The sequence below is a fragment of the Rattus rattus genome, chromosome 2, assembly GCF_011064425.1.
Source record: "Rattus rattus isolate New Zealand chromosome 2, Rrattus_CSIRO_v1, whole genome shotgun sequence".
Taxonomy (NCBI): domain Eukaryota; kingdom Metazoa; phylum Chordata; class Mammalia; order Rodentia; family Muridae; genus Rattus; species Rattus rattus.
This window is the reverse complement of record NC_046155.1, coordinates 13,917,381-13,929,113: the sequence shown is the minus strand read 5'-3', so window position 1 is coordinate 13,929,113 and position 11,733 is coordinate 13,917,381. Positions and strand designations below refer to the sequence as shown.

The 11,733-nt window shown below is 39.1% G+C and overlaps 1 protein-coding gene across 1 annotated transcript; it reads right to left on the bottom strand.

Annotated features, from left to right (window-relative positions):
* Window positions 1–10,449: 10,449 nt before the first annotated feature.
* On the bottom strand, window positions 10,450–11,400 carry LOC116893732 (olfactory receptor 9I1-like). Its single transcript, XM_032895447.1, has one exon. It carries the CDS (start codon window positions 11,398–11,400, stop codon window positions 10,450–10,452), a length of 951 nt encoding a protein of 316 aa, XP_032751338.1.
* Window positions 11,401–11,733: the final 333 nt, after the last annotated feature.

Genomic DNA, 11,733 nt, shown 5'->3' with positions numbered 1-11,733 from the left:
TCTTACATATATAGACATCAGGAATAAAAATAAATAAATAAAGATGAAGGCCATGAAAGTAAAACGAGGACTATGAGTGACATGGAGAGAGGAGAAAGAAGGCAGGAGGTAGGGATGGGCTGGGGGATCAATTAACTATCACCAGTATTGTATGCATGCATAGAAATAGCACAATGAATCTCTTGCTTAGAACAGCTAATTTACAGAAACTAGAACTCAGAATTCCATACTAATTTGTAGTTAGGGTCTAACAGTTGCATTTTAGTTCTAAGACATAGAAATGAAAACAAATGCACACAAAATTAATATGCTTATAATGAAATATAAAAAGTATTAGGAAATCAGAAATTTCAAGGATGTCTTTTTTTCAAATCCTTTTGCTGCTACATTTGTTTCATATACTTGTTTAATTTCAAGTTGTATATTGTAATTGTTTGCTTTAATAACATGATATGTTTTCCCTTCATATTGTAGGATCTAGGAGATAGATATCCCAGAGCTCATATAGTGGATTGAAAATACAGACGGCCTAGCATTCTTCTGCTGCTTTGTATTGCTTCTTCAAAGTCACCATTTATTGTACAATGACTTATAGCTTCTAGCTGTTACAATCATACTCAAGGCCAGAAGAACAAAGCTGATTGAGTTTTGTGCTACTGTAACAATGTTTTACACCTTGGTACCCCCGGGCAAGAGTTTTTCCATGTGAATATGTAGTGAGACCATTGAAAATAGCTGTGTTACTATGTCTGTATTGGTTGGTTTGGTTTGTCAACTTGACAAGTTATTGTCTCATGAGAGGGAGGAGTCTCAGTTGAGAAATGACTCCATGAGGTCCAGTTGTAAGGTATTTTCTCAATTGATTATCAGTAGGGAGGCACACACCATGGTGGGCCATCCATGTGCTGTTAGTCATGGCTTCTATAAGAAAAAACAGGCTGAGCATGCCATTAAGCAGCACTTCTCTATGACCCACTGCATCAGCTCCTGCTTCCAGATTCCAGTCCTGCTTGAGTTTTCTGTTCTGACTTCTTCCAGTGATGGATTGTGATATGGAAGTGCAAGACAAATTAAACCCTTTCCTCCCCAACTGGCTCTTTGGTTATAGTGATTTATCCACCAATAGAAACCTAACTAAGACAACGTCTATTTTTCTTTTTAAGGAAAACTCAAGACCATCATATAAAATTATTAAATCCATCTTTATTACCCATTTTATATAATCCACTGTCAGCATGATAACTTTAGTAGCAATTCTATATTCTCTATCTTGAGTAACTTAGTTTCTGTTACAAATCTCATTCACATTTTCAGCTTCTCAATATTTATGAAAAAGTTTTGTTATCCCAACATGGGCCAAGTACTTATTACTTAATCAGCTATAAACTAGGCAGAAAATTAAGGATACTGTTTGATTAAATTATCTTTCAAAGAAATCATTTTCCCCATTTTCTCTCCATAAATTTGTTTATTCACTTTACAGCATGATCAAAGGCCATTTGCCTCTTTCCTTCCAGTCCTATCTTTATACCTACTCTTCCCATCCTCCTCAGAGGCAAGAAGCCCCTATTGGTACTTAGCCGCCCTAGTACATTAATTCACAACAGGACTAAGCTCATCCTCTCCCTCTGACACCAGTCAAGGCAATTTGGTTATAGAAAGGGATTCTAAAGGCCCACAACAGAATCAGAGACAGGTCCCCACTCTAATTGTTAATGAACCCACAGGAAGAAAAATCAGCACATATGGTACATATGTGTAAGGGGCCTAGGGGCCAGCCCATTCATACTATTAGGTTGGTGCTTCAGTTTCTGTAAGCATCCCTAGGCCCAGGTTAGTTTATTCTACAGGTTCTTGTGGTGCTCTTGACTGCTTGGCTCCCTCATTTCTTTTTCCCACTCTTGCACAAGACTCTTTGAAGTCCACCTAATGTTTGGCTTTGGTCTCTGCATCTGTTCTATTAGCTGCTGGATGAATAACTTATAAGACAGTTATGCTAGACTCCTGTCTATATCCCTAGCAGAATTTCATTAATACTGTCAGGGGTTGGGTCTGTCCCATGAGATGGATCTCAAGACTTGCCAGTCATTGGTTGGCTATTCTCTTAATCTCTGATCCATCTTCACCATTACAAATCTTGAAAAGAAGACAAATTTTGGGTTGAGGATTTTGTGGGAGAGTTGATGTCTTCCTCCCTCCAGAGGAAGTCACAGCTGTCTATAAGCAGTAACCTCTTCAGGCTCCATGTTCCCTACTGCTAGAGGTCTCATCTGGGATCACCCCCAAAGATTTTTGGGAACCTCTCTCTTTCTAGAGTTCTCCTCCTTCCTCCTTCACACCTAATCTCTACCTACTTCTGCTCCCCATTGCCTATCCCACCATTTTCTCCCTTCCACCTACTTCAGCTGTCTATTTTTTCTCTTCTTTTGAGTGAGATTCACCTGCCCTCCCTTGGGCACTCTTTGTTACTTAAGGTCTTTGGACTGTAACATGGTTACACTGTAGTTTATGACTAATATCTACTTCCAAGTGAGTATATAATATACTATGTGTGTCTTTCTTAGTCTTGGTAACCTCAGGAGTTCCATCCATTTGTTTGCAAAATTCATAATGTCCCTGTTTTTAATAGCTGAGTAGTATTATATTATATAAATGTACATTTTCTTTATCCATTAATTTGTTCGGGGACATCTAGGTTGTTTCCAGTTCCTGGCTATAATGAATAAAGCTGCTATGAACATAGTTAAGCAAGTGTTCTTTTAGTAGGCTAGAGTATCTTTTTGGTGTACGCCCAGGAGTACTAGAACTGGGTCTTGGTGTAGAACTATTCCCAATTTTCTGAGAAACTGCAAGATTGATTTTCAAAGTGCTTGTACAAGTTTTCACTCCCACCAGCTATGAAGAAGTACTCCCCTTGTGGCATATCCTCAACATCATTTTGATCTTAACCATTCTGACAGATATAAGACGGAATCTCAGAGTCATTTTGATTTGCATTTCCCTGATGCATGAGAATCTTGAACATTTCTTTAAGTGATTTTTGCCCTTTAGAGATTTTTCTCTTGACAATTCTCCGTTTAGATAGGCACCCCATCTTTTAAAATTGGCTTATTTGGTTTGTTGGCATTTAATTTTTTGAGTTCTTTCTTTATTTTGGGGGTATTATTTCTCTGTTAGATGTAGGGTTGGTTGTGTAGGCTGCTATTTTGTCCTTTACAAAAGATTTTCAGCTTCACAAGGTCTCATTTATTAACCATTGAACTTACTGCCTGAGCTATTGTTCCTCTTTTCAGGAAGTTTTCTCTTGTACCAGTGCATTCAAGGCTATTCCCCATTTACTTTTCTATTACATTTTGTGTATCTAGTTTTGTTTATTATTATTATTATTATTATTATTATTATTATTATTATTATTATTTTTTATTTATGTTTTTACAATTCAATTGTTATCTCCTTCCAGTCCGCCCTTCCACAGTTCCTCATTCCATTCCTCCTCCCCACAGTCTTTAAGAGAATGTTCTCTGTCATTGTTCTACTAGGCCTCCCCACTCTCAGGGGCTATAATTCTCTCTAGGGCTAGGCACATCTCTCACTGAGGCCAGACCAGGGAGTCATATGCTATATATGTGTCTGGTGCCTTGGACTAACTAGTGTATGCTGCCTGATTGATGACTTAGTATCTGAGAGATGTCAGGAGTGCAGGTTAGTGGAGACTGCTGGACATCCTATGGGGTCACCTGACTCCTCAGATTCTTCCAGCCTTTTCCTAATTCAACTACAGGGGTCCCCAACTTCGGGCCATTGGTTGGGTGTCAGTACCTGTGATTGTCTCAGTTATATCCTTGTTGGGCTTCTCAGAGGCAGCCTTTCTGTAAGCACACCATAGCATCAATAATGGTGTCAGGCCTTGGAACCTTCCCTTGAGCCAGATGCCAATTTGGGCAGGTCACTGGAACACCTTTTTTTCCATTCTCTTCTCCATTTTTGTCCCTGCAATTCTTTTAGACAGAAACAATTCAAGGTCAGAGATTTTGACTGTGGGATAGAAATCCCATCCCTACAATTACTACCTCATCCTTCTACTGGAGGTGAACCCTACAAGTTCCCTGTCTCCATTGTTGGTCATTTCATCTAAGGTTTCTCCCTTTAAATTTAAGGAGACTCTGTCACCTTCCAGGTCACTGGTACTTTCTAACGGGTTCCCCACCTCCCAACTCCTGAGGTTTCCTGTTTCCATTCATTCTGCTGGCCCTCTGGGCTTCTCTCCTGTTCCCCTCAATACCTGATCATGTTCCCCTTTTCTCCTTCCTGCCCATCTCCCATCTACATCCCTTCCTACCTCTGCCCCCGATGATTGCTTTCTTCTCCCTTCCAGTGTGATTGAGGAATCTTCACTTAGGCTTATTAACCTTCTTGAGTTCTATGGATTGTATTGTGGGTATTCTATACTTTTCTGGCTAATATTTACTTATCAATGAGTACACAGCATGCTTGTCCTTTTGGGTCTGAGTTATCACACTCAAGATGATATTTACTAGTTCCATATATTTGCCTACAGATTTAATGATGTCCTTATTCTTGATAGCTGAATAGTATTCAGAAATGAACCACATTTTCTGTATTCATTCCTCTGTTGTGCGACAAAAGCCGTTGTTTTCAGCTTTTGGCTATCACAGACAAGGCCACTATGAACATCATGCCCCTGTGGTATGGTTGGGCATCTTTTGGATATAATCCCAAGAGTGGTATAGCTGAGTCATCAGGTAGATCTATTTCTAAATTTCTGAGGAACCTCCAGATTGATTTCCTTAGTGGGTGTAGTAGTTTGCAATGCCCACAGGGTGAAGTAGTATTCCTTTTTTACAACATCGTGGCCGACAGTGCTGTTAACTGAGGTTTTGATCTTTGCCATTCTAATTGGTATAAGTTGAATCTCAGAGTCATTTTGATTTGCATTTTCATGATGACTAAGAACTTTGGTCATTTCTTTGAGTGCTTCTTGGCCATTCATGATTCCTTTGTAGTGAATTCTCTGTTTAGTTCTGTATCCCATTTTTTAATTGGATTGTGTGTGTGTGTATGTGTGTGTGTGTGTATGTGTGTGTGTGTGTGTGTGTGTGTGTGTGTGTGTGTTTATCTTCATGAGTTCTTTATATATTTTGGACATTAGCCCTCTATCAGATGTGGGGTTAGTTAAGATGTTTCCCAATCTGTAGGTTGCCAATGTGTCCTATTGATTATGTCCTTTGCCTTACAGAAGTTTCTCAATTTCATGAGGTGCCACTTATCAATTCTCGATCTTAGAGCCTGAGCCATTGGAGTTTTGCTTAGGAAATTTCCCCCCATGCTTTTTCCTACTTTCTCTTCTATTAGATTCAGTGTATCTGGTTTTATGTTAATATCCTTGATTGAGTTGGACTAGAGTTTTTTGCAAGGTGACAAATATGGATCTGTTCTCACTATTCTACAATTAGACTGCCAGTTAGATCAGCACCATTTATTGAAAAGACTTTCTTTTTTTCCATGTTATATTTTGCCAAAAATCAAGTTTTCATAAGCGTGGGTATTATATCTGGGCTTGAATTCTATTCCATTGATTAACCTGTTAGTCTCTGTGCCTATACCATGCAGGCTGACTCACTATTGCCTTATAGTACAGCTTGAGGTCAGGGATGGGGAATTACCTCAGAAGTTCTTTATTGGTAAGAATTGTTTTTGCTATCCTGGGTTTTTATTTTTCTATATGAAATTGAGAATTACTGTTTCTGTGTCGTTGAAGAATTGTGTTGGAATTTTGATTGGGATTTTACTCACTCTGTAGATTGCTTTTGGTAAGATGGCTATTTTTACTACATTAATTCTACCAATTCATGAGCATGGAAGACATCTCCATTTTCTGAGATGTTCTTTGATTTCTTTCTTGAGAGACTTGAAAATTTTTTTCTCATACAGAATTTTGACTAGATTTTTTTTTAACAAAACACCAAGATATTTTACATTATTTGTGAATATTGTGAAGCATGTTGTTTCTCTATTTTCTTTCTCAGCCCATTTATCATTTGAATAAAGGAAGGCTACTTATTTGTTTGAGTAATTTTATATCTGGACACTTTCCTGAAGTTGTTTATCAGCTCTAGGAGATCTCTGGTAGAATACTTGGGTTCACTTATGTATAATATCATATCATCTGCAAATAGTGATACCCTGACTTCTTTGCCAATTTTCATCCCCTTGGTCTCCTTTTGATGTCTTATTTCTCTAGCTAGAACTTGGAGTACTATATTGAACTGATATGGGGTGAGTGGGCAGCCTTGACTTGTCCCTGATTTTAGTGGGATTACTTCAAGTATCTTTCCATTTAGTTTGATATCAGCTTTTGGTTTGCCATATATTGCTTTTATTATGTTTAGGTATGGGCTTTGAATGATGCATTGTTATATTTTGTCAAATTCTTTTTCAGCATCTATTGAGATGATTATTTGATTTTTTTTGAGTTTGTTTATATAGTGGATTAAAATGATGGATTTTCATATGTTGAACCAATATTGACTCCTTGTGATGAAGCCTACTTGATTCTTGTGATGATCGTTTTGATGTGTTACTTGATTCAATTACCTAGAATTTTATTGAGTATTTTTGCATCCGTATTTGTAAGCGAAATTGGTCTGAAGTTCTCTTGCTTTATTGGGTCTTTGTATGGTTTAGTTTTTTTTTTAATGGTCTTTTCATTGTGTCCTGAATTTCCTGTATGTTTTGGGTTAGCAGTTTTTTATTTTTTGAATTTTTGTTGACTATTGTGTTAATATTTTCTAAGCTATCTTCTACACCTGAGATTCTCTCGTCTATGTCTTGTATCTCTGATGTTGATGTTTGCATCTGTTGTTCCTCACCTGATTCCTGGGTTTTCCATTTCCAGGGTTGCCTCCTTCCATTTATGTTTTCTTTATTGTTTCTATTTTTATTTTAGGTCTTGGACTGCTTTGTTTAATTCTTTCACCTGTTTGATTGTATTTTCTTATATTACTTTAATGGATTTATATGTTTCCTCTTTAAGGGCTTCAACCTGTTTATCTGTGTTTTCCTGTATTTCTTTCAGCGACTTATTTATACCCTCCTTAAAGGACTTTGTTCTCTTCATGAGATAGGTTTCTAGGTTAGTATCATGGTTTTCAGATGTGTTGGTGTTTCTAGGCATTTCTGTTGTGGGAGAACTGGGTTTTGATAATGCCAAATTTTATTGGCTTCTGTTGCTTATGGTCTTGGGCTTGCCTCTCACACTCTTGCTTTTCCCTGGTGTTATTTGGCCTGGAAATTTCTGTTTGGAGCCTGCCTACTGTTTCCCTGGGTTCCTGCAATCTCCTGGGAGGCCTGTGGTCCTGGCTGTAGCAACCTTCCAGGGAGGCCTTCAGACTATAGAGTCTTCAGAGGGGAAGACAAGCTGTTGATCTGCCCAAGCAGAAAGTGCATGCCAGAAAGGTGTGGGGTTTTAGTGGAGGGAGGGTTAGGGATGCATTATGAGTCCACTGGGCTCCTCAGAGTTTACCTCTTCTGTGGTTATTTGGGGAGTCCCTTACCTATTTTGTGAGTGCAACAGATCTCCTTGGAGGCCTTCAGAATGTGGGATCTTCAGAGAAGTATTCAAACTGAAAATCTTCCTCTGCTGAATGTGCAGGCTAGTTTCAGGGGTAGAGTTAGGTGTGTGTGTGTGTGTGTGTGTGTGTGTGTGTGTGTGTGTGTGTGTGTGTGTGTGTGTGTGTGTGTGTGTGTGTGTGTGTCCTGAACTTGCTGGGCTCCTCAGGGTTCCTTATCTGTTTCCCTGCATGTAGCTGTCTCCTGAAATGCCTGAAAACTGTGATGTCATTCCTTGTAAATAGCTGAATAATACTACATTGTTCACCAAAGAGTGAAGATTGATTAGGATGACAATTTCAGGTAGGCTATGGGAAAACAAAAAACAAAAAACAAAAAACAAACAAACAAACAAAGCTAGAGGCATCTTTTCTAAACCAAGAGGTTAAATTCCCAGAGTATTGAAATGTGGTAGCAGGAGGGGTTCCTTCAAGCAAGATGCAGTAGAAAAAAAGAACAGTCTAGACTGAGATGAAAGGTCTAGGAGTACAGTGAGTTTGTACCAAGAAGTGTATTCCTCAGTGAATGATGATGTGGTGGGAGGAGTTGTTCCTAGGAGAATGCTGTTATAGCACTAAGGGTAAATATGGGCAGAGCATAATGGAGAACAGGAAATTTAGTGAGAATCTCGTATCAGATACTCAGCCCAGTGGATGCCTGGGGGTCGCTGATAGACAGTGTTCTTGGGGATCAGCATCTGACACAAACTTGTACATGGGTTAGAAGGAAAGGATGAGACAGTTGACTGGAAAGTGAGGAAGTGTTTTCTAATTGCATCAGAGAAATCTTTTTTTTTTCAATTTTTCCCATTTATTTATTAATTTGCTTCACATCTCAATACCAGCCTCCTTCCTCCCAGTCTCCCATACACAACTCCTCCCTTATCCCTCCTACCATTCTCCTCTGAGAAGGGGGAACCCACTATGTACCCCCTCCCCAAAACACACACCAAATAATGCATGATCTCCCACTGAGGTATGACAAGGCAGCTAAGTTAGGGAATTGTGATCCACAGGCAAGGACTAGATTCACAGACAGATCCTGCTCTGTGGCCAGTTGGGAGGATTGGAGGGCATGTCCAGTACATGCTTGCTTTTTGGTTGGTGATTCATTTTCGAGGAGATTCCAAGTTCTAGATTAGTTCACACTCTTTCTGTGGAGTCCCTACCTTCTTTTCGTCCTCCAGTACTTCCCCCAGTTCTTCTGCAAGACACCTAGAACTCTATCTAATGTTTGGCTATGGGTCTCTACATCTGTTTTGGTCAGCTGTTGGGTGGATCTTCTCAGAAGACAGTTATGTTAGGATCCTGTCTGCAAGCATTTCATTACCTGTGTCAGTGATTTGTTCTTGCCCATGATATAGGTCTCAATTTGGCCCAGTTGTTGGTTAGAATTTTTTCTTATTTAACCAAATCTTCATTTTCTTGACAGAGTTACTATGAAATGCAAGCAGGACCATGCATGCCATTCAAAAATTTCTACAAAAGCAGTGATCGAACACTAATCTGTTTTGAGCTTTGAATGTAGAAATAAAAGAATATGCATTGCTCTGAAGGATTTCATAGTTAAGTGAAGGAATTACAATTATTTTCAGCAGATCTCTGCTCCCAGAGGAAATGTATGATTCGGTTGTGTATATGTATCTGTGCTCACTAAAACCCCCAGACCTAAATGATGCCTGGTAAGAACGTCTTTCTTTCTTTCTTTTTTTTTTTTTTCTTCAAATAGGTTCCTTTTTTATTGGATATCTTATGTATTTACATTTCAAATGTTATCCCCTTTCCCAGTTCTCCCCTCCCACCCTCCCTCTCCCTGCTTCTATGAAGATGCCCCCCACCCACCTACTCCCACCTCACCTCGCCCTGGCATTCCCCTACACTGAGGTATCGAGCCTTCACAGGACCAAGAATTTCTTTTTTTTTTTTCAGGAGCTGATGTCATTTTTAATATTTTGCGAGACTTGAATTCAGAAATACAGTATATTCCTCAATGGGCTACTCTGCTTCTGCTTCTCCGTAGTTACTTGATTACCAGCAAGGCATACCATCTGCACTCCTAAAATTCACTGGCTTTTTTTTTTTTTTTTTTAACTTGAGTATTTCTTATGTACATTTCGAGTGTTATTCCCTTTCCCGGTTTCCAGGCAAACATCCCCTTCCCTCCCCCCCTTCCTTATGGGTGTTCCCCTCCCCACCCTCCCCCCATTGCCGCCCTCCCCCCAACAGTCTAGTTCACTGGACCAAGAATTTCTAACTTCTAGACAGAATATTGAGAAGCAGCAGCAAGTCCTGTGTCCTTCAGAATCTACACTTGGCCTTTGTGGAAGCCTTTGCATAAGTAACTGCTTAATTTCATCTTGATACCATACTAATATGAAAAAAGAAGCCAGAAAGCTAGTGATTTAAGGCATTTCCAAGTTCTCCTGATGTGAGATAAAAAAAGACAATGTAGTGATGAAGGTAAAGGATTATATTGGACAATACTTCTTGGATTTTTGGGTGACATATTAGGAGGAAAACAAAACACAGTAATGTTAAGATAAGCAAAGACAACAGAAAAATATGTTGAGGATCAGGGCCAGGGTTTAGAGAGAAAGAGGGAATAAGAGGTTGACTGACTAATAGGATGAACTGAAAGTTAAGAATGGGGACAAGAATAAAATATTGCATAATTTCTAGATACAAACTTCACCACATTCAATATTTTCTTGCCTGGTACGAATTGTCTACTATTTTCCTATTAATAAATATAGCATGCATTTAGTGCTCATGTCTACTAGAATACACTGACAAACTTGACCAAGATGAGAAGTCTTCTCACTTAGTGTTGTATACTGTGGGAGAACTGGCATTTACCAATAACCTTCTTGAAGGCAGATTTCACATCCTTGTTTCTTAGGCTATAGATTAGTGGATTCAGCATGGGAATGACAATAGTGTAGAAGACAGACACAACTTTATCTTCTTCCAGGGATTTTTTTGAACCACTTCGTATGTACATAAAGATAAGGGTCCCAAATAAAAGAGCCACAGCAGTGAGGTGGGAGACACATGTTGAGAAAGTCTTGGCTCTTCTACCTGAAGACTTCATTTTCATGACAGCTTTGATGATAAGCAGGTAGGAAATGAGTATAACTAAGGCATTTGCCAAAATCACAAAATTCCCAAAGAAGACAATAATAATTTCAACATTTGCTGTGTCACTACAGGCCAGCTTCAGCAGGGGTGGGAGGTCACAAAAAAAGAAATTGATCTGGTTATTTTCACAGAAGGAGAGAGAGAAGGTACATGTGGTACGCAGGATGGCTCCAGACACTCCACAAAGATATGCACCTACTACCAAACTCCAACATTTCCTAGGGTGCATGGCCGCAGTGTAGAGCAGTGGTTTGCTAATAGCAACATAGCGATCATAGGCCATCACAGAGAGTAGGAAACATTCTGTACCTGCACAAACAGTGAAGAAGAAGAATTGGGCAGCACAGCTATCATAGGAAATGGCTGTTTTGCCTGTAGCCAGTGTGGCAAGAATCTGAGGAGTGATCACTGAGGTATAACAAGTATCCAACACAGAGAGGTGGCCCAGGAAGAAGTACATAGGTATGTGGAGTTGAACATCTACATGGATGAGAATGACCATGCCCAAGTTTCCCAGGATGGTGACAAGATATAAGCTAAGAAACACCAGAAAGAGGGGAATCTCCCAATTGGGGTGGTCATTAAAGCCCATTAGGATGAATTCAGTTACTGTTGTGACATTATTCTTGGCCATGGATTCAATGTAGACAGTTTGTTCATCAGAAGATAAGACTGAATTATGAAGAAACCACAACTGAAGTATAGTTTTTTTCCTTGTGATAGGAATTAAATTTATAATCCCTTAGTATTTGTAGAGGTTAGATTCAGAAATCTTGAATCTTCATTTCATACAACAGAGTTTCATTTTTCAAAATTTCTGTTTCTGGTTAGTTCTGGTGTACATTTGGAAATTTCTGTAAAGATAAGAGGCCTATACTTCTCAGGTTTAGAAGGTACCATGGTATTTGTTTCTCTATTTCAATACTCTCACATCTACTATGAAGGCATCTGGTTCACAGATCCTCTG

Bases quoted from the DNA above. Each gene is read 5' to 3' on its own strand.
- LOC116893732 (XM_032895447.1), bottom strand. From the start codon at position 11,400: ATGGCCAAGAATAATGTCACAACAGTAACTGAATTCATCCTAATGGGC.